A 25,926-nucleotide genomic window follows, 5' to 3' on the forward strand; every position below is an offset into this window, starting at 1 on the left:
CCTAGGAGTAACTGTTCAAAAGTCATGGCCAAGGTTAAAGTTTTTTAAAAGTGGGTCAAATTCTAATGTTAGGGTCAAAAGGTCAAATATTTTTAAACTCGTTTGAAAGATCTTGACACAATGAATAAACATGTGAAGTATGAAAGACCTAGCACAAACTATTCAAAAGTTATGCCGAAGTTTAAAGTTCGAAAATTTTGGGTTTAAGAAGGTCAAACTCCAAGGTCAAGAGGTAAAATTTGGTGGTGCCTTATCAAAGGTCTTGTCGCAAGGAAGACACCTGTGAATATGAAAGTTACAGCCCCATCCACTCAAAATTATAGTCACGGTTAAAGTTTTTTTTCCCAGAAAAACAGATAAACAGGCAAACAGACGGACGGACAGGGCAAAAGCTATACACCCTCGAATCTTCGATTGTGGTGGCATTAAAAATATTACAATCTAAACATTTTTATTTAATATCGATAATAATTCACTTGTTTGAATATAATAAAATTCTTGATTTAATTTTAAACTTTAAAAGTGTGAGGTTGAGACATCTTCAAACATATTGCCTACCGCCTTTTCTCTGGTCTTTTGAACAATGGCTTTAACTGTCTTGTCTTTGATCTTTTCTGACTAAAAAGAATGCATGATAGCATTTATTGTGGCCCAGACTACTTGAGGTCTTATGTCCTTCTGAGGGATAACTTCTGAATACAGCTTCGTTATGTTTTCCGATATGAATTTGATATGTATGGCACCTGATCCCACCTCTGTTGTTTTGGAGGTCCGTGTTTGCTTTGCTCCTGTTTTATATTATTTTATAGACTTTTGATCTTGAATACTGTTCGTTATCTCCATATGTTTCATGACACTTAATATCTTTTTAGAAGATACATAAGAATTCTCAATAGTATTCATGTTGTGATAATAAACTACTGCGATTTCTATTATAGTGCCACATTTTCTTCGTAATATGAAGAGATGAATTTAATTTTGGAAAAGATTAGCCTTTTGCTTAATACCATATATGTATTCTATTAAAAAGAGTTAATTTGATGATAAAATGATTTTTTTTAACAAAATTTAGAACAGAAGGAAATTAGACCTTCATCTGTAAATACGTTTTCACACACTGTTAAGTTGCTTCAGAGTCCCATAGTACATGTAGCCTTTACTGTCGTAAAATGACATCAAATTTCGCCATAATATATTTCACTATTCTTGCATATATCTTGAATGCGCATCTAAAACATTATACTGGGGATTTTTAAAAAGTATTATGTTTTGATTGAAAAAAAACCCCAATCATTTTACATTTTTATTCACCATGTAGTACAATTTTATTTCAACTTTAGGTTTGAAAACGACTATAGCGACAGGAAAAGGCAATGATACCTTTCCCATGAAAATGCGGATTAAGTTTATTTGTTGATAACATACACACAATAACTTAAAATATCAATTTTAAAAATTTGTAGCAATTTTTTTTACATGTTCCTTTTTTATAAAGATAAATATCCCCAAATTTTATTTTAATTGTTTCTAAATAAAGGAGAGCTAATATAGATTAAATATATAGTTAAGGTAAATATTTTTACAGCAACTTTAGTTAGGTAGTGTAACTAAATAGTGCGTAAATCCATGGAAAATAGTCAGTATTTTGAAATGGCCCTTTATTAGAAACACGGCCAGATAATTATATTATAAACACAAATATTTACAAAAGATACAGTTTCTTACATTTTAAAAAAATTAAAAAGCCAGAAAAAGTTTTTCAAAGGAATCGATGCTAATTAATATGTTTCATGGCTATAATTGTAATACAGTTTACCTAAATTTTAAAACTTTAAAATTTATACCTTCATTCATTAAAATGTTTTGACAAATACCTTACATATTAATCATAATCAAATGTTCTTGATAAGAAGTTTTGATGTTTTCTTAAACTGTGTAATTGCACACTGAATAATGGAATTCTATATAGCTATCAGCGCACATAAAAATGAAATATCTAAATATGATTTACTACTATGGGTACCTCTTTTTTCAGATTGTCCAATTGCTTTTGATCCCTCTCTGCAATCTTCTGTTGCATTTTTTCAACTTTCCTAGCAGTTGCTGCTAATACTTTATTAACTTTCTGAAGTCTCTAAATATTTATAACAAAATTTGTCTGTAAGTTATTTCAAATCGTTTGAAATAAAACAATACACTTTTTAATTAGTATGCATTTAAAACCTTCTTTTCTCCCATCCTCACAATATTAATGTTTGCTTTCTGTCTTTTCTTTTCAATGTCCTTCACCTAAAGATATAAAAGGTAATTTTCCTGGAGATTTCTAAGTAATGAACAAGGAGTAAATAACCAGGAATAAATTATGCAAGAACTATGTACATTATAACTGAAAATTTCTGCAGTAAATATATTCACAACAAGATTTTTATTTGTTATTGACAAGAAAAACTGATTAAAATTATATTCAATGTGATGACTATACCTTTCTTACCTCAGTCAGAAATTCGATTATTTTATTCCTTATCTTAGCCACCTCCTTATGGTCTTTGGTTTTCGTATTTTTTACAGATTCTAATGTTTTTCTTGCTGCATCTTTGATTCTAGACATTTTCCTATCTAAATTGGCATCAACACGTTCATCTTTCTGATACAAATGAGAAAAAGCATCAATATTTATGTCTTTAAAATATATTTCTCTGGTTAAAGAACTATATGGTACACTTTTTTGTTACACATTTTTTGGAGGGAAAATGTTTCTTACCGCATTTATAATAGTCTGAACTGTATTATTTAACGTTGAAAATTGTGCTTTGCCAATTGTCTTAAGTTTTGCTAAAGCTTTCTGAATCTGTTTCTTTTCCTGTTGCAGTTCTTTTCTCGCATCTGCAATACTTTGTTTTGGAGAAATCTCTAAAAACTGTTTTTTCATTGTCTGTAATAGATATTTAAAAGGAAAATAAATTATTACTTCTTATAATAATATTAATATAACAGAATTAACTTAGTGATTCTTTTCTGATACCTCTTTTTTGATCTTGTTCATTTCCTTCTTGTTCTGTTTGGTTAACTTTTGTTGCATTTTCTGCGCTTTCTTCACAGCTTCTTTCAATATTGTATTCATCTTTTTGTTTCTCTTTAAATTTAAAAAGTGTACATAAATAACGCTGAAAAAAAAAACTTTATGGGCATATTTTTTTGCAATTATACATGTATGCAGTATACAGGGAAATATCCCCCCTTCCCCAATTTAATTGTGCTTCATCTACCCATCTCATAGGTGGGCAAATTAAAGACAAGGCTAATTCAAAGAAAACAATTTTCTTCAACAAAAACATGACAGGGAGAATTATAAATGGGGCAAAATTGTTTGTAAATATGAAAGGGCGAAAATAACCCTGTATAGAGTATGTACTTATTTACTATTATGGGGAAATGAATACCTTCTTTTCCCCTGTCTTTGCAAGTCTTGTTGTCTCCTTCTGCCTCTCCTTCTCTATGTCTTTCACCTACAATTAGCAAATATCCTTCCCACCTATAGCTTAATACAGAATTTTTGAAAGAGAATGAATTTATTTTCTTACACAAGAGAGATATAAAGAGCATACATATTGCAAATAAAGAGGTAAAAATAAACAATTTAAATGTTTTAAAGACTGTGAAAGGGTGGGTTTTTTTTTTTTACATTTACTCAGTAGCACTTTTTTCATAATTCTTAGCGTGTAAAAAGTGATATCTATTGATATCTATTTTATCTTACAATCTTCGTGAAATATCACTAGAGAGAGGATCTACATGTAATAATTTTTTAACAGTTAATCTTGCCTCTTCTAAGAATTTGCCGAATTTTCTCCGGATTGCTGATAGCTGTTTGTGGTCCTTGTCCTTTCTAATCATTACAGAATCTAAAGTTTTTCTAACCACTTCTTTAATTCTGCGCATTTTTCTGGCCATCTTTTCATCAACATTCCCACTTTTCTGAAACAAAATGTAATAAACACATATGGTTTTTAATATTACGATAAATGCCAACTAATACACAGTGTGTTTATTTACAATCGTATTCACAGAAGTGTAACAGACCTCATTTATAATGGCTTGAATTTTTTTGTTTAACTTTGAAAACTGTGATACTCCAATGGTCTTCAGTTGTTGTAACGCATTTTGAATCCGCTTTTTCTGTTTCCGTAACTCTTTCTTTGTGCCTGTTAACCTCTTATCATGGACAACTTTATCATATACTTTCTTCATTGCCTAGAGAAAATGGTCTTGCTTGAGCTCTATATGAACATCACAGTATAACAACAATTTCATTTTCTTTCTCTTTTATTAATTACAAACAATAGTATGTACATTCAGATAAGCTGTATTAAAACAGAAATGAAATGATAACATTAGCTATTGCATAATAATTAATTATGCAATAAACATAAGAACACAGAAGAAAATGCATACATGTTTAAAATAATATTTTAGCTATTAAAATGTTAAAAGAAAAAGTGCAATATGTATTTAACACTTTATGAATTTGTATCATTAGACCATTCTGCAATATTCTTATATTCATCAATGTGTATCAATGTTATAAAGTCAGATTATTTTAATATGAATATATTTGCTTCCTTCAAAGAGTACTGTACGATGTCTTTTAACAAATATTTTGTAAAATTTTGGCCTTGCAATGAGATAGTCATCCATATAAATATAGTTTTTGTATAAATTTTATAAGAGTATCTCAAAGAAAATTCATAATTTTATCTACAGGGACATTTCAACACAATCTTTTTATGAAAGACACTTCATAAATAACATTAGAAAAGAATTCATTACAAGTGTGACTTTTTTCTTGATTTCCATACCACTTTTACTTTTTTGTCCATCTTTGATTTTGCTTCTCTCATTTTTTTGTCTTCCTTTTGTCTAAATATCTCCATTTTCCTATTTACTTTATCAGCAGCAGTCAAGGCAGTTCGTAACTTTTTTCCATTCAATTCCTTCATCCTCTTATCCTGCTTCTTCAGTGTCTGTTTAGAAAAATGGAAAAGAATGTTATGCTTTTAATTAGTGTTGTTACGATAGTCGCCGACTATCGAAAAATCGTCGTTTAAAGGCCCAGATCGGCGACACTTTTAATGAGGCATTATTTGGCATTATTTACTGATTAAATTATCATTTTATTAAAATTTAATATCTAGGAGAGAGAGATTTTACAACACTACTTTTAATGGGGAGATTATCATTTTATTAAAATTTAATATCTAGGAGAGAGAGGGGGAGACAACTGGACAAAATATTAAAATTTATAAAATAATATTCCTTTTTTTATGTTTATGATTAAAAATATCATACATTTGTTCTTTTGACAAAGCTGCTATTTTTAAACTGCAAAATTACTTTAAAATCACTTAATGCAAAATATAAAGTTACCTTTTTCATTGTATCCTTTAAATTTTCCTGTAATTTAGCAGAATTTTCCTTCGTTGACTTTTCTAGATTTGCCAATGTACTAATCATTTTTTCCTCAGTTTTCTTTATTTTATTCAGCTTCATTTTCAGTTGTTGGTTATTCTTGTCTGCATATTTGCTACCACCTGCAAATCTTGAAGTCTAAAATACATACAATTAGATACAATGAAGTTTGAGCATTTAATTACAAATAATATTGCCTTGTTTTTAGTTCTTTACTATGAGGAAGTTCTCTCCTTTTAAATATATGTATATATATATTTTTACTTTTAGTCTCAGGTCGTCCATTTTCTCGTTCAGACTTTTAACCTCCTTTTCCTCATGTTGAGTCCACTGTGCCAAAGCCTTCAGGGAATCTATCAAAACATGTTTCATTTTTCCAATTCGTTTACGCACAACTTTTTTCCTTCTCTTCTCCATTTTGGAAATTGCTTGTAAAGTCTGAAAAAGTGCAATATATTGACTGACATAATTTAAAGAATTTTTCAGCAGAATACTAGTACTTTGAAATTAAATAGTTCTGAGAAATACCTTTGAAAGAAATTTATTCATCTTTCTGTTCATTCTCTGTAATCTTTGAATATTGACTGTATTGAGTTGTAGGATGTATGTCTTAATATTTTTAAGTAGAAGACCGATGTTTTCCAGGGCGCCGGGGTGTTTCTCTTTTGTGTAGAAGCCACTAAGTTGTTTCACATTCTTTGATAAAAAAAAAATTAGTTGTTTATATGATTCAGCATAATTGAAAAGTGGCAATTGAATTCTACAAATATAGCACAAAGTCTAATCACAATTTAATACCTATTCAAACTTAAAGCCAAATTAAGAAATTAAAATGAGGTAAATTATCGACAAACAAGTTGATGAAACAATCAGCAGTCTCGTTTCAAATCAACACAATGACCTTGTGGGCAAATACAATTTATCATTGAGTCAAATGCTGAACAATGTTTTTCATACTTATTGTAATTTATACACTGACTGACAACGGATTTTTTCGTTGTTTCCTGATCATGACAAGGAGCACACGGCGGGTGTGACTTGTCAGCAGGGGATGTTCACTCCTCCATGGCTCCTGATCCCACCTCTGATGTTTTGGAGGTCCGTGTTTGCTCTGCCCCTGTTTTGCATTGTTTTTGTGGACTTTTTGAGTTTGAATACGGTTCGTTATTTCCATATCATTCATTAAAGGAAGTAAAATTTCACAGAAATCAGACAGCATTGATGATTCAGCGATAGATATACATGCAATTCGGTAAAAAGAAAATACATTTTTATAGTAAATATACGTGCATAAAACAAAAAAATTTTAGTAAGACTATTTTTCGTATAACAGAAGTAAAAGTTCTTTGCATGTGAATCTAAAGTACATGGAGATCATGAAGGAATCTACTTACGTGCCATATATAGCTTGCCTGCACTGCCTTTCTCAGGTCTACCAGTTCTTTATTGATATTTTCTATCATGGTTCTACTCTTGGTTTCATCAGCCTGTGACATGACAAGGGCATGAGCTACAAGTTTGATGTTTTGTTCAAGGTTTCTCATTCGTTTCTGAATTTCCCTCCCGTGATGAGATAATTCTTCCAAACACTTGACAGCTACTTCTTGAAACCGTTGCATGTTTGGATCATTCTTTGGCTAAGAAAATAAAAACATTTTCTATTCTTTTCTTTATTACAACTAAATATCAAAACTATAACTCTTTTTTTTGGTATTTAAAAAAACTTAATATCAGAACTAATTTATTAATTATTTTAATTATTTTTTGTTAACAAACACAGTCATGAATACCTTGTTTTTCATGGCATCCACCTTTTTGGCAATTATAGCTGTTAACTGATGGAATAATTCCATGTCGTTGTGGAGTTTAGCACTCCTTTCCTCTAATTTTTTCAATGTAGAATCAAACTTCTCCTGACTTTTCTGTAAGAAATCTATGTTTTCCTGAACCTTTTTATCAGAAGTCTTTTGTTTCAATTCACCCATTGACATTTTTATTTTGTCAATTTCTTTCGTGGTCTGAAGCAAGTCTTCTTGAATATTACGCATTCTTTTGTTAAAATGCAGTAATGATCGTATTTGCATTTCCTTTATCTTTGTTAAGTTTCCCAACATACTTGTACTAATGAGTTGGATTTTATCACGTAAAGTCTGAAAATAATTAAAATCAAATTTATCTCCCACAATGACATATCATTAAAAATGATCTATAAACAAATGATGTTTAAAAGAATATTTTACAGGCTTGTGCGTTGAATTTGATCCCAATCCTAACCCCCCCCCCCCCCCCCAAAAAAAAAAAAACATACAAAATGTACACGAATACGAGTATGTGGAATTTTCTCACCTGAGTGCTTTCTAAATTTCTCTGTATTTTCCTCATATTTTCCAGTGTATGTTTCACTTTTTTCTGATCTAGTTAAATGAAATGATGAGAAATGCTAGTATCAAAACCAATATGTATCAGTTTAATTAAGTATTGTATTTCAGAAAAGAATTTCTTATATGGATATATAATTACCCTTATCCTTGGTTAATTTTTTGGTCAAAACTTGATTTGCCCCAGCCCCAGCAGTTCTTGGTGTTGGCTTTTGAGAAGCGTTCTTAATTTTGGACAAAAGTTTCACAATATCTGTTAATTTATGTTTCTGTTGTATCTCGACATTGGGTCCTATTGTCGTAGAAGTAGAAACATTTTGCGGTGTTTCATCTACAGCAATATTGGGCTGGTCTCGATCAGATAAATAACACATTTTCTTTCCCTCCTGGTATTTAAAATATTGACATTTTATCAATTTTTCTTCCGTGCATAATTTTGCACAAGCACCATGATTTGGAACATTGCTCCTGCGGATGATTTTTATATCTCCTGGTAAACTGACCACCGACGAAGGAGTAGCTTGTCTTTTATGGCGGCCTTTAAAATAAAAAAAAGTCAGAACAATACAAAGAGTAGATACTTGGCCGGTATCTGTCATATACTTTGTGAGATTTTGCTGCAAAATAAAATATCACCAAGTCTCTTCTTGAATATTGGTACAATGTATTTAAATATTATTAGTATATTATCTCATAAATATTATGTCAAATTTTAAAATCTTAAACGTCATAGCTCATTTTCCAGAAACAGTACCTGGCCATTAGTGAGTCATAAATTTATTTTCCTACTATACATTTCATTGAAAAAAGCATTTTTTAAATAATATTATTGCAGTGTTGTTTGTAGCTTGTTTTTTATGACTAAAACACCATAGAATGCACAATTCTTTGCAGTTTCTTCACATTATTTCAAAATAATTTTATTTTATCTGTAGGCACAGCGGTAATATCACCTGTAAAGTGCAAAATAAAAATTTTTAGACTCTAATTTGTTTAGAAATCATAGTAATTAGAGATTTGATTTTTTTCTTGATAATTTTATAATGTATTCTTAATGATTTGTGTATCATTTTGTTAAACATTTTAGGACAAGAAAATTTGAACAAAGTTTCAGTGAAAATGTCATGGAAATTGAGCTAAAATTGATCTCACAAGTTTTTTAAATTGGTTTTTCGAAGAAATATATAATGTAAAAATGCAATTATGACTCACTTACAGCCATAAACGGTACATTTTAAAGGATGGTTTTTTGTGGAGGCACATGGGAGTCTAATATAACTATGAGTAATCTTGACAAGAAGGATGAAAATAGAAATTGGAAACAGAAACAGGTATATAAACATGTTTAATTTCTTTCCCAATTGTTCATCTTACAAACAGCTCTGTTGTTAATTTATTGATGAAAGTCATTCCGAGGTTGACAAAAAATTTGCTATATTTGGCCATCTTTAACAAAATGTTTGGTTACCCTTTTCCCGACTGTCTGACTGACTAAAACCATTCCAGGTCACGATTTTTTTTTCTTTTAACTCTTTTACCGTTTTACTCTTATACCGTCATCAAATATGTTGAAATTTTTTTTTTGGGGGGGGGGGGGAAATCCCACCTGCAGATGTGTACTAAATGTGAAGATAATTTTATTTTTTCTTTATATCTTTCATTGAAACCAACATTTTGTAAAATCACTTGTATGACAATGTTCAGTTCTTCACAGATTTTACTGAAAATTTCTTGATAATGCAAGAAAATGTTGTAGTTGATAAAAACAGCAGTTTTTAACTGATAGTAACGCCTAATGATATTTAAAAAAAATATTTTTTAAGTGTGACGGGAAAAATAAAGTCACATACTTACAATGATTTATGCAGTCAACATTGCTCTTGAATTTTAAAACTGATGTTTAGTGATGAATTATCTTTTACTTGCAGTAATGATCATCATCTCTAAAAAAAAAACAAAAGATAACTACTGTCTACAATTTTTCTGCTTTAAGTAATGGAATAAATAATGAAATTGGACAAAAATGACCATTTAATATTTTGATAGTGATTTTACGAATTTTACGAATTGTTGTTTTCAGTGAAATATACAGAGAAAACAAAAAATTATCCTCACTTTTGGCACACATCTGTACCTACCGACAAAATAATTTTACCCTGGGTCGGGAGAGGGCAAGGGAACATCATTTTGAAACCATATGAAATAATGCAATACCCTATTTGATACCCAATGGTCCCATGCTGTATTCACGTACTCGTTAAGAGGAAAAACCGTGGTTATTGAGAACTGTTCCGTTATGGTTTTATATGTGGTCAAAGACATACATAAAACCATAACGCTACAGTTCTGTAATTTCACTGGAATCAAATATGCAAAACAGCACCATCTTTAACAATCTAACCGTCATTTTTTATACAATATGCCAACTGTACTGTGTCTGTAGGTCTAACAAACCCAACTCATTTTCCTTTTTCACCCTCAACTTAAAGCAACCCGCCAAAAAATCATTTCTGATGTAGGTATTAACTCTTATCGGCATAATTTACCTGTATTTTCTTTCTGTAGGCACAACAAAAACAGTGAGCACAAAAGCACTGACTTTAACATTCTAATTTGTTTTGGCGTCTGCCATTTCCTCCGTCTCAGTGACGTTTTATGTATATTTTGTGACGTCATACAATTAAAACATGTTTATGACAAAAAGGATGTTTTTCACTTTTTGCAATTGGTGTCCTTTCTTGTGCGAAAAAGAAAATATCTGTTACACACGTTAACTTGTGTACGTTTTGGTCCTCTCAATATTGTTAGAGAAGATGTGACTGCAAAGTACCACAATCTTTCATATTTTACAGTAAAATTTGCAGATCCCCACCATAGGCCATACCTACCTGTGCATACAGAGCGACACCTAAGTGCACTGAATGCAGGCCCGATTAAAAAAAAGTATTTTAGGAGAGTGGTAGAGTGCACCTTACCTGAACTTATCGGTATATTTTCAATAACCCACCTCTTTCCCGTACAGTCTACAGAAAGGGGGTATCAAAAGACTATCCTCGGAAAAAAAACCCCTCCCACGTGCGTTCTACAGGTCTGACTTATTTCACACATGTTGTACGTCTTAATGTTCATATTACATTTGCTGATGTCTTTCCTTATATGACAATGCTGATAAAATTGAAATTCAATTTTCAATGACATGCAGTTGGTCACATGATCAGACTTTCTTGAGTATTAAGGTAAGTCACTCCTGAAATTTGTTATATCAAGGATTTTTTGAGAAGTATATTTTGGATAAGTACTCATAAAGTGTAACTCAAAATCGCAAAGAAAATAGGAGGTCAGTGTGCATCCTACTGATCTACGGTACATTTAAGTTGACCTTTTTGCACTTAAATTTCATCTCTTTGGTTAATTTCTTTAACCCTTATAATATTTGATTAGATGTAAGCATGGCAATAAATATAATCTTATTTTACGTAAACAAGTTTGAATAATCTTTATCATTAAACAAATCTTACAAATTAATGCGCGTAAATTATTGTGTGACCGTTTTGCACTAAAAAATAACATATTTGGGGTATTAAAAAACTTAATAGGCTATAAAAAAATTTCTTATATCAAACTTTTTACGACTTGAGTGCTGATCAGTCTCAAGTATCGAGTAGTTTAAAATAATGAAAGAAAAAGGTGAGGTCAGTGATGTTAATTTTGAAATATTTGTCAAAATATGTGTTTTTCAGGCTAAAAATGGTGTAAATTTGACCTTGACTTGTTCAATATATTTTCATTTTTTGGAAAAGTTTGTTGAGGGAAAGTGTAAAACTTAGTCTAAAACTATAAATTAAGACCTATATTAAATATATTTAGCAATATCAAAACGGAAAATATTCTCCGAGTAAAAGTATGTGAGGCTAAAATTCCATTACATTAAATTTTATAAATGTGCAGATTTGCAGAATTTTCTGCTAAATATCCTTCCACCAAAAGAAATAGTCCCTCATAAATCTTGCTTCTTTGTAGATTTTTGAGCAGTTTTTTCATTGAATGTTAAAAAATTTACATTGTTGAATTTAAATATGTTATAAAAATTGAATTTAAATAAGTAGTTTTGAAGTAAAAGCTTCTGCGTGAACTTTTCTAAAAAGCTGAGGAGTGACTTACCTTAAAAGCAAACTACATGAGCCATTTGGAAAGTTCCGATTGTGACGTCACATGACGTCGTAGATACGTTATGTTGCATTTCCAAAGAAGAGTCTAAATAATGCCTATATTTCTTTGTAACACGACTAAAAACGTCAAATATAAATATAAGAAATAAAATATCATTTTTGGAGTCTCATTGGGTATGACATGAAGTCGGTTTTAAAAATATTATAACGCTCTTCGGGCGAAAGTTTGATCACGTGACCATACTTACAATGATTTAATACTCTAAAAATGATATTTATTTCTTAAATGTACATGTGAATAAATTAGCTCCACACGTTATTGTATAGTATGTTGTAAAACCATAGACCTACTGCTCAGCGCAAGCTCAGAATATGGTACCGGCGAAAGTCGATCGAAAAAGTCCCAATACTGAAACCTGCACCAAAAGCCAAAGAACATACATAATTGTACATCTGTGAGTCAGTATATAGCTTCACCCACGCAAGTTTATTAATTGTACAGTGAACATGACTGTACATAACTCCAGTTACTCCACCAGCACATGTTCATGTGGGGTACTGGCGAATGTCGATCGAACACCACTTGTTACAACCTGCATATAGCCACATTAGCTAAGTTAAAAATCGTAGGTAAATATACTCGTAAATATAGGCTTACCTGTGATTACACCTTGAGCTCTATCCACAAATGAAAGTTAATGTAGGCTACATGTGAATCATAAAGATTACATTTTTACATGTGCATCACCACGTAAGAGCTCCAGTAGCGGATCAAGAGAGGGGGAGGGGGATTACGGGGGTTGCAAACCCCCCTCCCTTTGGATTTGCAAAAATGAGAGAGAAAGAAGAAAGTCCTAGGTTTTTGTGGTGTTTTTACTATGGACAAGGTTCAGTGAAAGGCTAATGTTGTAATATATAAAGAAATTCGGTTGTGAAAACAAAATGAAACCCCATCCCCTTTACAAAATAGTAGGGATGTCAACGAATATTCGAATATTCATTCGATGAGTTGATATTCGAATAAATTTGTGATTCGAATATTCGTTTTTAGGTATACAAGCATTAAAAAGAGAGAAAAACCTGGCAAGTTTTATTAGAAATTGAATCAAATTTTTACAAAATAAAAAAAAAACACTCCTCTTGGATTACCTTAAAGGTGTGAAGAGTGTATCTATTAGAGTAATTTATTTATTTGTTCACTTAATTAGTAGTATAATAATTTCCAGTACTAACAATCAGCTTGTATTGTTGTAAGGACCCAGTTTTACAGTAAACACACGGACTTCTTGTTTATGTAAATATCATTAAAAATCTTTATCAGGAAATTATAATTAGCAAAAAATTACTGCTTGTAATATTTCATCGTTAGATAATTGTTCTAAATGGTATAAATTTGTAGGAGTTATCAGTGTAGACTTTAGTAAGATGATCAATTAAGCTGGAACATACTAAATCTTATTAATTCTCTTTTTAATTTTCTAAAAAAAAAAAAATTACATTTTGGATGTATACTATTCAATAATTTTAAAATATATATATAATTGTAGAGCATTTTCCAAACTCTACACAAGTTTTTATTCTACAATAATGGCATAAAACCTACACTGCTTGACAGGAGAGTGAAGATATATATTTAATAATACAAAATGTACTTATTTTATCGAATATTCGAATATATTCGAATACTCTTATCGAATATTCGAATATCAATTATTGACAATTTTGACATCCCTACAAAATAGGATTTTCGGGTTCGGAGATTTATTTTCCTTTCTTTTCCCAAAACTTTCAGATCCTTTTCCAATCTTACACATATTTTTACCTTCCATTTTTAAAAACCATACTTCAATACTTGTTTATGTAAAATGTACGTTATTAAACTCGTTTCCTCTTCATCCCCTCCCCTTTGAAAAATTTCTGCACCTGAGCTCAGTGGCCTATCCAGAATTCTTGCAAAACAGGGGCGGGGGGGGGGGGGAAGTTCAAGTTTAATGATATTTTAACATATTTTTGACTAATAATATATTCATTATAATGAATGCAGTATTCCACACCAAAATGAAAAGCGGGCTCTAAATCCGCCAGTGGAGATCCATCCATGTATGCATTGATGTACGTCCCAGAATGCTGAAGCTCCATCCACACACATAGATGTACCTCTGAATGCTGAGTTCAACCCATATTATACATATAATCTATAATACCACTCACATTACACCTTTCGTAAAAAATATAAATATTCCATCTACGAATTTTGGTGTCCATCAGTCAACTCTGAAAGCAAAGCACCCTGGTTTAGTCCTATCTACGCTTATCAAGTAAGATACCTCTAGAAGACTCGTATTGATGTGTCTGAGAAACCAGAAATTTCACCAGTGTATATAGAATCATCCGAGAACTGGATAAAAACCCCAAATGTACGTGTCTGTAGATGGAAAACTGACCTGTCTTTTTTCTTTACCGATGACGGTGTTTTCAGTGTTTTTGTATCATATATTGAAAAGTCAATTTGAATACAGTAACTTCATGTAAATCTATCAAAATCATATAACTCGGGTTAAGCCAAAATAAAATTATTGTTTGTTTGAAATGCCCCCTCCTGAAAAAAAAAATTTATTGACAAAAAGTAGAAAGATTTTTTTTATTGCCCGTTATCACATGCGCAATACAAAACACTGTTCAATGTAGTGTCAGATCTATGCAAAATTAAGTTTCTCTGTTGATGGTAGATACTTTTTAAAAAGTCAGAAAATGTGTTTACTGAGATTTTATAAAAAAAAAAATTACCTGGTATCTTCAATTTTGAAAAAAAAAAATAATTTCCCTCCCTCCCTCCTGTGTCTGAAACCTCCAGGCGGCAATTCCAAACAAACAATTTTTAATGGTGGCCTTACAGAGGGTTCATTCTACCTATTCCCTCTTTTTGAAACATATGTGGAAAAAGGTAAGATTTTATGTGGGAGTAGGTGGAATTTTGTGTAAACAAATAATTAACTATGTTCTTAAATTTAGGTATTCAGTTGCTTTTTCTTGTAAGATCTTTTTATTATTTCAAAAATCCGAAATAAATCACATTTTCTCATAGATGTATTCATTATTTTCTGTCTTAAAATGTACACAATACAGGTAAATCTAAACATATATTGTTATTTGCATGTGGAAATAGGTGGATTTGAGATTTTTAAAAAGTGGGAATAGCTAGAAGACACCTTACAGAGTTGACATGTATATACATGTACCAAGTGTATGTATGAACATTGATATTTGTAATGATTCAAATATAATGTAATTTTATTGTCATCAGTAAGCAAATAGAAAACAGTACAGTATAAGTTCAGAGACAAAAAAGTAAAGACGTCAATATTTCGCTTCTCCAAGTTGCTTATCCGAAAAAAGAGTACTTGGAGAAGGGAATTCTTTACACACAGTTTCAACGTTGAACAGTTCTTTGGGTTTGTGTCTGAATTCCACGGATCTTCAAAAGAGAAAATTTTGAATCAATTAAACATATGCTTCTTATCAATAAAAAGTACTAATCAAGATTCAAAATGAAATTCCAAGACGATATTCCAAACTCCAGATAAAGTGGAAGAAACATTCATTTATTTTTATAGTTTTCAAAATAATTTGTTTGATTTTATTTGTTTTTGTAATCTTTTATCAAGAGATAATATCATTAAGTTTATAAAAGTATGTGGTAAATTCATATCTTAATATCTTTTTCGGCAATAGATATTTAAAATACCTACAAAGAGGTTGTAGTTGTGTAACTTCTGGTAAAACTGTAAGGTTTTGAGAAGATTATACAAGATATCCCGCATTATATTCTTCTGGTCAAGGCGCAAAGTTTCTACAAGACGATTAAAATTTTCCCCAAATGCAGTATTGTTTTTCTTATTCGTCGAGATGGATTCTGATTTTAAAAGCTTCATCGATGACATTATCACTTGTTGCTGATGGCGCATGAGTTTCTGGTTGAGAACCTGGATTTTTCTTTTGGCTAAAGAAATGAGGGTGGGTGATAAAATGTGCTGGCCGACCCTTAGTGTTATAAGGTTTTCCGTCGCAGACAGTAATTTCTGAAGAGAAAAAAAGTTTCTAAACATAAATTGGTTGAGAATTTATATTGATATTTGGCTTTAACTACAATAATGTATTTGCCTTGATGATGTTACCTGAAGCTCAAGACTTTTCGCCTCTAATTGAAGAATTTTTATCATTTGAACTAGGACGGCAGCATAGCTAGCATCAGAGGTTGTCCCAGAGTCTATAAGACGTACAACGAAAACATTTGTTAGTGAAAGAAATATTCATGAAAAAAATATACATTTATATACATGTACTGAGTATATAGTCATTGTGATTGTATGGGGGTATATATCTGTATATCGGCTGCGCCTCGTGTCCTGGCCTTGGGGAACTGGAATCTTGTTATATACTTAAACTGTATATGATAACATGTGCGTGTAAAATATTTTTTCTCCAAAATTCACCATTGACTACATTTTTTCTTGCATTGTTATGTTGTGTGTTAAATTGTTGATATATCTTGCATGCCAAAATAATTTATAGAACAAGAATTTGCTTACGGGGGAAGGTGTCATAAATATGCCACCATGTATACAGTCTGACTAAAGCCAGCCCCTACCATGTATACCGCCCCTACAATTTTTTTAGTACTAACGAAGTATATTCATATGTATAATATTCATAATAATATTTACGTACTATTTGCATGTGTTCTTTGCACGAATAGGCGGGCGACTTTCTCATTTCCTATGTGTTCTGGTTTGACTGATACCCAGCCTGCCAGCTCTGCATATTTACTCTCAGACATCAAACATTGTCGAGTAGTAATGTTGTACTTCAAGTACTGACAGTCTATGGATTTCGTCCGAATACAGGTCTGAATGCATGATCGAAGATTTGGAATCCCGTCTTTGATTAATGATTTTACACGTGCCTTCTGAACGAGCACAGCTGAAATAGAAACGACTTTGATAATTTTAAAGCAAGAGAAGTTGAAATCCCAAGAAAGAGCATGAAATGAACCCTTGATTTTCTATCCATAACAAATCCATTTCGAATGCACATATAATATAAAATACATAACAAAATGCAATAATAATACAATGAGAGTCCAGGAGTTGGGTACTCAGAACTCTTGTCAAGTAAATATTAGCCTAATAGTTATGCTGTGCCTTGCTTCCAGTTCCAGATGAAAACTTCTATATTACGATCAGGCGTATGGACATTATTGGGGGAGGGGGGGGATGGTAGGCAGATGGTATGGGCCGCAATGAGCCCTCCGAAGGGTCCAGGTCTGAGGAACTGTGTCTGATTATAATAGATCTATTTAAAAAAGAAAATTACCAGACCTGCATCCCCGGCGTAATGTTATAGGTCCAATCGCCAATAATGCTTTTCCTCATGACCTTTGTGGACCTAACAGTTTGTATAATAGTGATAGATTAAATACAAATACCTCACCAGAATGACTCTCCTCACAATTGAAAATTATTAATAATAGAAACACCACCAACTTCATTTTTTTCTACGAAAAAAATGCGATATTCCAATTGCATATGACGTAGTTTTTAGTCCTATTTGGGTGACGTCAGTGTTTATTTTATGTATCGGGTTCGATGTACAAAATATTTGAGTCACGTGATAAAATTGCAGCCATGATGGTGGGTGTCCACAACTTTTCGTGGCGTATGCTTCCTGAAATTATTATTCTTGTGATTATTTTTGTTTGTCAGTTTTCTAAATGTTCCTGCTTTATTTTTTAGGACGGAATAGATGATAGCCCCGACCTTTTGGCGGGCGAAGGGGAAGACAAAGTAAGTTAACATGCGCAACAGTGAAGTGTCACTCCCCCTCGTCAACTCGTTGTCACTGAATTTTGATACGTTCACTTTTAAATTATAGATAGAGATTTTAGCATGATAAATGTTTTGGGTGTATATAGAGAAAATTAACGTCGCTAAACATTTAATTATAACATTTTTTAGATAAACAGTGCTCAAATAAATGTTTCATAGGTTGTGTTTGTTTCCAAAATAGCATTACAACAAAAGAGTTAAGGCAGTATAAAGCCATTTATATGTGACCAAACACATTCTTCTGTAATACATTTGTAATAAGGGACACACAATTCTAGTTTAGAAGGTGATGGTTAATAACCAAGATTGATTGTGTGGCGATCAGCTGGGTTTGATCGCCGGGTTTGATAGCTCAGTCAGTAGAGCACCTGACCAGAGATTCAGGAGGCCTGGGTTCGAATCCTGGTCTTGGCCCTAAAGGTGACAGGTAATACACCTGCCAGGAATGAGCCTGAGTTGGGGTCTTAGAGGAAGCAAAGACCTTTAAGAAGGGAGGTATGTGGCGGTGAGACAGGTTTGATCACCGGTGGCCAGATAGCTCAGTCGGTAGATCACCTGGCCGGAATTTCAGGGGGCCAGGTTTTGAATTCGGGTCTGGTCAGCCAGATAGCTCATTTGGTAGAGCACCTGACTGGAATTTCAGGGGGCCAGGTTCCAATCCCGGTCTGGTCCACTGCATTTTCTCCTCTCCCGTTACATTTGGTGCCATGCCATGCCCTGGAATGTCATGTGAGAGACCTGCCAGGAATGAGTCTGGGTTGGGGTCTTAGAGGGTCAAATACCTTTAAGGAGGGAGGAATGTGGTGGTCAGCCAGTTCAATTGCAGTGGTCTGATAGCTCAGTCGGTAGAGCACCTGACCAGATATTTAGGGGTCCAGGTTCGAATCCCAGTCTAGTCCACTGCATTTTTCTCCTCTCCCATTAGAATTGATTGGATTTGCTTTTAAAATAATCTGTTGTAATATAAATTGACAAATATTTGTGACATTCAGTCTTCAATACTGCCTTATAAAAAGGAATTTTAAAAAACTGCTGGAATAGTTTTTCAAACTATTTTCAATAGCTTTATAAAGCTTTATACCTAAATTAGGCCATATTGCTAGCCAAGATGAGATTGTGCTGATGAATGTGGTTGGTTATGTTCCCATTAAGTGTTCAACACTCATTATCTCAAAATCAATGGACCAAGAATAAACTTCCAGAGAATCCAGGTATCAGAGGATTTGAGATATCCAGGATAAAATACTAAAAGAACAAAAAGTTGGGAATTAGAAATCATTTCGATATATATCAATGGTATTTGAGATACCAAAGTTCAACTGTAATAAATAATGATCCTGCAAGCACTTTAATATGGTGGTACAAAGCTAAGTTTTCACCAATAGTACATATATACTGATTCAATAAAGGGAAAAGTAGGATCAAAATAGAGAAAACTTAATTTTGGAAAAAATCAAAATTTATACCAGGGTAAGTAACATTTAATGCAAATTACCACTGTCTCAATTTCAAAATCCATTGTAAAAGTGAGAGATGGAAGAATCTCTACTTAGATAAAAATATGAGTTGTCAAGTACTCAAGTCTTTTGTCAAGCATCTGGGGTAATTTTTTTTTTTAGTCAAGTAGTTGTAAAATGTGTGTGAAATACCACTGATTTTCTCTTACATTGTAGGACAGAGCAGAGAGTGTGGATTTGTCAACAGATACATCATTGCTTGTAGACATATCAGATGCTCTTAGTGAACGAGATAAAATAAAATTTACAGTACACACAAAGGTAAATTACCACATGTAAATAGAAATTGGTATACTATGTAAATACTGGTAAACATTTTATTACATCCTGTTAAATTTTTGCTAGAAAGCTGAATGAATTGACTATTTTATTGTCTTACTTATTTATATGTTTGTGTTTTATTAGACAACACAGTCCAGATTTAAAGAATCTGACTTCTCGGTTGTAAGACAACATGAAGAATTTGTGTGGTTACATGACAGATTTGTTGAAAATGAGGAATATGCTGGCATCATTGTAAGTATCTTTATAAACCAGATGATATTGCTTCTTGATACATATATACTCATTTTCATCTTTTGTGCTATTTGTAAACTTAAGTTTTTTTATACTCCAGACTTCTACTCCAGCATCATAAAACCAGTGTCAATCACACTTGTCAAGTCCTTTGTCACAGAAAAAACATTTTATGGAAAATTGAGAGTTCATCTGAGATATTTCTCCAGAACTACTGAGCCAGAATGACAAAGCCCCTTGTTCTCCTTGAAAAATTTCTCGCACGCGAATAAAAGTTAATTTAGTCTAAATAATATATTATGGAAGGATGAAAATGTTTTCATTAGTGTAGATTACATTTAATTAAAATACAGATTACATTTAATTAAAATACATATATAATTGCTGTTTAAACTGATATGGGATGTGGTAGGGTTTAGTTTTTACAATGGTATGGACAAGAAATAATCCCAAAATGACTATATTCAGACATTTTGTTCTCTATATTGACAGTAAGGTGTTAAAACATGTTTTATCATTATTGTTCAATTTGACCTATTTACATTTTCATCAGCCCTATTTTTTGCTTGTAGATACCACCAGCACCACCAAAACCTGACTTTGAGGCTTCACGAGAAAAATTACAAAAGCTTGGAGAAGGGGAAGGAACTATGACAAAAGAAGAATTCACAAAAATGAAACAGGAATTAGAAGCGTAAGAAAAACTGAACACCTTATGATTTCCAACCATTCATGAATTACAGATAAAGTAAACAGACTTATAGCAAACGCGCCTGTAATGAATTTACACTCATAGCAAAGTGATTTTCATTCCCCTTGGATTTGAATTGTATTATGAACTTATTGGATATAATGAATTACATTTATTACGAAGCAAAATTGTCCATCCATGGCACTTTGCTTTAAGCAGGGTTTACTGTAAATAGCTCTGGTCAATTTATGTTTTAATTTTATAGGGAGTACTTAGCTACATTTAAAAAGACTGTAGCAATGCATGAAGTGTTCTTGCAGAGAATCGCTGCTCATCCCCAGCTCAAAAATGATGTCAACTTTGAAGTATTTCTCTCATTTGACCAAGATGTGAGTTCATCCTATAGCACATTTCTACATTCTTATATTCCTCTTCATATCTCTCTTTATTTTCAATTTTGTGCTCAGTTTAAAATTACATGATGCACATAACTTTATCTTATATTTCTTATGTTTAATTTTGATTTCATTTAGTTGAGTGTGAGAGGCAAAAACAAGAAAGAAAAGATTGGTGGATTTTTCAAAAGCATTACCAAAACTGCTGATGAAGTACTTTTGGCAAACCAAAAGGTAAATATTTTTGAATTTCACTCAAACACATTGGTTTTTTTAATTTAAAGCAACAAAAATCTTCATATATTTAACACTTTCAAGGAACATTGCTTATTTTGATAGGATGTAGACGAGTTTTTTGAGTCTGAAAAAAGTTTCCTAGTTGAGTACCACAACAAAATAAAGGACGCAACCCACAAAGCAGATAGAATGACTAAGTGTCATGGAGGTAATGGTCTGTTTTAATGTAGAGGAGTAGTTTAACTATTCAGGTTTAGAGATTTTAAATGGGGAAAAAAGTACCTTATTTATTACATTGTGCATTTTATAACCCTTAGCTTTATCCTCCTCCCTCTAAAGATTTGAATATTTCTTTGTTAGAATATAGACTTCTCTAATACTGTGACAAATTGGAACATCAACAGATAGCATAGATACAATTAAATTTTGAAAATTTTTAAGTATTTAATTCCTTACATATGCATTTGGCCTATTTGTAGATGTAGCAGATAATTATATCCAAATTTCCTCTGGTTTTGTGCAGTTGGCAACAGTTGAAAACACTGAGTTAGACAAGTAAGTTAAAAATTAAGTACACTCACAAGTAATGATCCAATAATTCGAGTTTTACCGATGTATGTTCAAGACAAAATATATGAAAGACTTTGTCCATAAATTTTGTCAATAACATTTTTGTTTCCTTTTCAGAATATTTACAAGAGTTGCAGAGGCACTGGAAAAAACAAGAGTAGGTCTTTACCAGTGAAATAAAAGATCATGATCATTTGATATATATCTTCTCCTAGTGGAATACTTGTGTCCTTGGAATTCAGAAAAATAATTTTGTAATTCAAACTTCCAGAAATTGGAGGGTAGGGTGTCTACGGATGAAGACCTGAAGTTGAGTGACACACTGCGGTATTACATGAGAGATTCGGCTGCAGCTAAAGATTTACTGTACAGGAGGGCTAGAGCTCTAGCAGATTACGAAAACGCCAACAAAGCCTTGGAGAAAGCTCGCCTTAAAAATAAAGAGGTGGCACAGGTAGGCTCTTTTTTTGAATGAACATGAGTTTCATATCATCTTGTAGAGTTAAGGATAACTCAACATGTACAAAAAAAATCATCTTATGAACCTGTTGATTACCTATTGTTTAGTTCTGAAGGATTGTCAGATGTGTGAAAGAAAATAATAATTAAAACCTGATATCAAATGATCTTCAGTCATTTTCTTCAAATAATGACAGCATTAAAAATCAGAAGGTACAATATATCATTTGACCTAAAACATTTCAACACCCACAATATTCATCATTTTTCCTATGTAACCATAAGTTACTGTTCTGATCAATGACCTTAATCATACTACTTGTATTTGTGCTATAAATGCATTACTCATGGTTCATTAATGGAGGAAAGGAGCAGTAGTTGACAACTTTCCCAAATCTGTATTTTCGATTCAAATTGTGTGCCTTTCATCAGATGACTTTGCTTGACAACAGACATTATGTTTTGTTCTTGCTTTTCAGGCTGAAAGAACCCAGCAAATTGCTTGCGAGAGATTTGAGAAAATATCAGAAGTAGCTAAAAAAGGTATAAAAGTAAACAAACAACAACAACAAGGACTCTCTTTTATGAGTTATAAATGCAAACATTCTCAAAAATTTTACAGAAACAGTTTTTCATGATTAAGATTCTGTATGTTGAATTTCTTTCCATTTGCAGAATTAACTGAGTTTAAAACAAGAAGAATAGCATACTTCAAGAAAAACCTTGTAGATTTAGTAGAATTAGAACTGAAACATGCCAGGGTAAGTGATGTATTCCTTCACTGTGATCATAATTTTCATTCTTGCTAAAAAATTGTTCATTCTTTAGGACTGTGTTTGTACATTTATTTTAGTATTATAAACTTATTTTGGTTAAAAATGCAGTTATAATTTATTTGCATTATTATATGCAGCATGATAAATGCTCTACTGTAATTCTTGAATGTCTCAAAAAGTATGCTAAATTTTGAATACACTTAAAGTATAATCAAAATTACAAAAGTGTACCTTATACATTTTAAAATGTCTACCAAGTATTATAAAATCACTATTACTATTACTATCACTATTTTTATGTAAATATCTTGACTTTCATTGCAGGCACAGACCCAGTTGTTAACTAACTGTATAAATGCTTTGAGGGATGATGCATGATTCAATTTTGTATCTGTGATAAATGCCATTTTACAATCACAAGTCATGGGCCAACATACCAAGGGTTGTAAGTTAATTAGCTGAGACTGACCAATGACAGTCGCTCACTAGAGGATGACATCACAGATTGATCATTTTCAGGGTGAATGATGCATCAACATTATTTTTACTCATTTAGTTATTAGATGTACACCATTTGTATAAACTGTTTGTAAGTGTGATGGTATATTTTATGTCTACCATTTTTTCTTCTCAACTTTTGCTAATGCATGAAATCAGTTATGAATACAGAGAAGGATTAAATAATATGTTAAGAAAACGCGAGAAATATAAAAGGGTTAATAAGTATCATTTTATTTTTTATTTGGATATTGTGTTTATTTATACGATTAGCCAACTTATAATACATGTATGTATACAGTTGAAACCTGTAGCTTTTGATGCATTGTTCTTTAGCATTTATACATATATAATTTTCTAAATTTATCAACAAGGTGAAGTTTAAGTTTTGATTTTCAGTTGAAATATGTGTAGCATTCCATTGTACATTGTTCGAATCATTTTGTAATGCAGTCATTTAACTTTGATATATTTTTTTCTAAGCCTTAGTAGAGTAGCAACTCTGTTTCAAGATGAAATGTTCTCTTGTTATTTTTATGTACTTTACTGTGGTTATTTTCTGGTGGTAAAATACTCTATTTTTGACAGTCAGATCTATTTTGTATTCCGAGACCATTATACAATGTATCTGTAGCGTAATATGTACCTTAATTTTAATGTTTGATGCAGTCTGGGCCATTCAGTGATTTACCAAATGAATACATTCATGTTCTGAACAAACCAATTCTGTCAATTAAAACAAATGTGATATACAGTGCTATTGCAGTCTTTGTAAATAATGTGATAATAAAAAGTTACTAGTCTGAAAAAAGTAAATAATGTTATATTTTCAGTGCACATTGTGATCCATTTAAGCAAGCTAAGGGTATCTAATCTGAACTTTACAAGTAAATATATTGTGCATTAAAGCTGAACACGATTCGTTTAAAAAATTTGTCCACCATTTTTTATCAGTCTCACACTGAAGGTCCTTATATAAACTTAGTCACTGTTCAGTGTAATCATTGTCACCACTGTAGACAGATGTATGCTGTACAGCACTCAGTAGCAACAAAAAATAACTATGTACTTCTTCTCATGCAGGAAAGTTAGATACCAAAAACATTTGCAACTGTTGCAAAAGTCAGTGCAGTATACAAATAAAAATATGTGTCACTGCAATAAAATGTAAACAAAGGTAATGCTACATAACTAGCAGGAACATGGGTCGTCATTCCACGCCAATACCCACGACATAAAAAAAAGCATTTTTTTATGGAGCTTCTACAATAGGGGATAAAGTTTACTTCCTATCAGAGGATAGGGTGATATATAATAATTTTACAGAAAGTGGGGAAAATAAAATGTATCTTTATAGTTTTATTTTGATTGTGTGTAAAAGCACTGAAAACTCAAAGTTCCTGTCTGAACATTTGTATGTTACATTTTATGATTTCTCCAATGTAATAAGAGAATGGTTCTGAAGTGCTTTAATACGGCATTTGAATGATGAGCAAATGGAATGCAGAGGGAAAATATACTTGACATGTTAGCTGAACATTCCAAATGCAGGTGAGCAAATACAAGGCAAACACTGAATAAATGATCATTGGATAGCATTTAAACACCAACAATGAATAATATCCATATATTCAGTTTATGGATGAAATAAGGAAGTGTGAACACTTCTAAATTGATACTTCATTTTGTAGAAACTTTAGCTTACTCTGGTGGACACAGTCACTGTATGGAACAAACCTGGTGATAAGAGAAACCCTCTGCTACATCCTCTGTGGTAGAACCTTCTGTTTTTGTCTGGGAGAAACCCTTTATTACTTATTGTTAATAAGAGGAACATTTTGGTAGATATAGTCAAATCTTGTTATCTCAAACTTGATGGGATCAAGGAAAAACTTAAATATATCCTATGATTCGAAATATTGAGGGTAAAAAATAGTAAAAGAATAAGTGGTTGGGACTTCCAAATCACCTTGACATATCCATGGTATTCGAGATATCAGTGTTAAGATACCAAAGTTCAACTGTATGTACTATTTTGGAAAAATTCTCTAGTACTGCACGGGAGCTATCTAATTATAATAAGATGCAAGATCCGCTTGCATACTCGCTACACTAACGTTTAACAACATCCCATTGAGGGTCACGTCAGAGGTCAAATTCTATCAATCAATCAATCAAATCATCGCCTGCAAAATCATTGTATATTGTTGAAGCGAATAAGTCTAGAGCTAGAGTTGATCTCTGACGTGACCCTCTATGCGATGTTGTTAGATGTTAGTGTAGCAAGTATGCAAGTGGATCTAACATCTAATTTCAATTAGATTGGCACGGGAGAGATGTTCTTGTAATATCTACTCTTCAGTAGTCAC

The 25,926-nt window shown here is 32.0% G+C and overlaps 4 protein-coding genes across 6 annotated transcripts in view; 1 reads left to right on the top strand and 3 right to left on the bottom strand.

The window, feature by feature from the left end:
• Nucleotides 1-4,248, bottom strand: part of LOC134274345 (calponin homology domain-containing protein DDB_G0272472-like) — a gene marked incomplete at its 3' end in the record, with an annotated part of 31,721 nt that extends 27,473 nt beyond the window's left edge. The window contains exons 1-8 of the mRNA XM_062756621.1: nucleotides 4,081-4,248; nucleotides 3,823-3,975; nucleotides 3,441-3,506; nucleotides 3,023-3,133; nucleotides 2,762-2,932; nucleotides 2,492-2,644; nucleotides 2,224-2,289; nucleotides 2,024-2,134 (exon numbers count right to left, since the gene is read on the bottom strand). Of these exons, the coding sequence (XP_062612605.1) occupies nucleotides 2,024-2,134; nucleotides 2,224-2,289; nucleotides 2,492-2,644; nucleotides 2,762-2,932; nucleotides 3,023-3,133; nucleotides 3,441-3,506; nucleotides 3,823-3,975; nucleotides 4,081-4,248 (999 nt within the window). The remainder of the gene's footprint in view (nucleotides 1-2,023; nucleotides 2,135-2,223; nucleotides 2,290-2,491; nucleotides 2,645-2,761; nucleotides 2,933-3,022; nucleotides 3,134-3,440; nucleotides 3,507-3,822; nucleotides 3,976-4,080) is intronic.
• Nucleotides 4,249-4,442: 194 nt separating this feature from the next.
• On the bottom strand, nucleotides 4,443-10,484 carry LOC134274333 (titin homolog). Of its 2 annotated transcripts, XM_062756601.1 has the most exons (9): nucleotides 10,391-10,484; nucleotides 7,987-8,382; nucleotides 7,813-7,880; nucleotides 7,257-7,616; nucleotides 6,861-7,103; nucleotides 5,995-6,162; nucleotides 5,731-5,904; nucleotides 5,425-5,604; nucleotides 4,443-5,021 (listed from the first exon to the last, which is right to left on the bottom strand). In XM_062756601.1, exons 1-9 carry the CDS (start codon nucleotides 10,449-10,451, stop codon nucleotides 4,824-4,826), a joined length of 1,848 nt encoding a protein of 615 aa, XP_062612585.1. In that variant the 5' UTR covers nucleotides 10,452-10,484; the 3' UTR covers nucleotides 4,443-4,823. The 2 variants fall into 2 exon arrangements, with proteins under 2 accessions (XP_062612585.1, XP_062612586.1); XM_062756602.1 differs by lacking the exon at nucleotides 4,443-5,021 and having other exon boundaries at nucleotides 5,431-5,588.
• A 4,778-nt stretch (nucleotides 10,485-15,262) lies between these two features.
• Nucleotides 15,263-17,647, bottom strand: LOC134274335 (uncharacterized). 2 transcript variants are annotated; one of them, XM_062756604.1, is made up of 5 exons: nucleotides 17,504-17,647; nucleotides 16,742-16,993; nucleotides 16,189-16,280; nucleotides 15,763-16,092; nucleotides 15,263-15,488 (listed from the first exon to the last, which is right to left on the bottom strand). In XM_062756604.1, the coding sequence occupies exons 1-5, from the start codon at nucleotides 17,559-17,561 to the stop codon at nucleotides 15,444-15,446; spliced, it is 777 nt and encodes a 258-aa protein (XP_062612588.1). In that variant the 5' UTR covers nucleotides 17,562-17,647; the 3' UTR covers nucleotides 15,263-15,443. The 2 variants fall into 2 exon arrangements, with proteins under 2 accessions (XP_062612588.1, XP_062612589.1); XM_062756605.1 differs by having other exon boundaries at nucleotides 17,499-17,576.
• Nucleotides 17,648-17,682: 35 nt separating this feature from the next.
• On the top strand, nucleotides 17,683-24,376 carry LOC134274334 (sorting nexin-6-like). The gene is made up of 14 exons (XM_062756603.1): nucleotides 17,683-17,703; nucleotides 17,806-17,856; nucleotides 19,572-19,676; nucleotides 19,821-19,931; nucleotides 20,504-20,625; nucleotides 20,888-21,011; nucleotides 21,156-21,251; nucleotides 21,357-21,462; nucleotides 21,734-21,809; nucleotides 21,942-21,981; nucleotides 22,096-22,278; nucleotides 22,763-22,826; nucleotides 22,959-23,044; nucleotides 23,384-24,376. The coding sequence occupies exons 1-14, from the start codon at nucleotides 17,698-17,700 to the stop codon at nucleotides 23,435-23,437; spliced, it is 1,224 nt and encodes a 407-aa protein (XP_062612587.1). The 5' UTR covers nucleotides 17,683-17,697; the 3' UTR covers nucleotides 23,438-24,376.
• Nucleotides 24,377-25,926: the final 1,550 nt, after the last annotated feature.

This window comes from Saccostrea cucullata, unplaced genomic scaffold (assembly GCF_032062105.1).
Source record: "Saccostrea cucullata isolate Sc308-1 unplaced genomic scaffold, CSIRO_AGI_Scuc_v1 ctg1274, whole genome shotgun sequence".
NCBI lineage: Eukaryota > Metazoa > Mollusca > Bivalvia > Ostreida > Ostreidae > Saccostrea > Saccostrea cuccullata.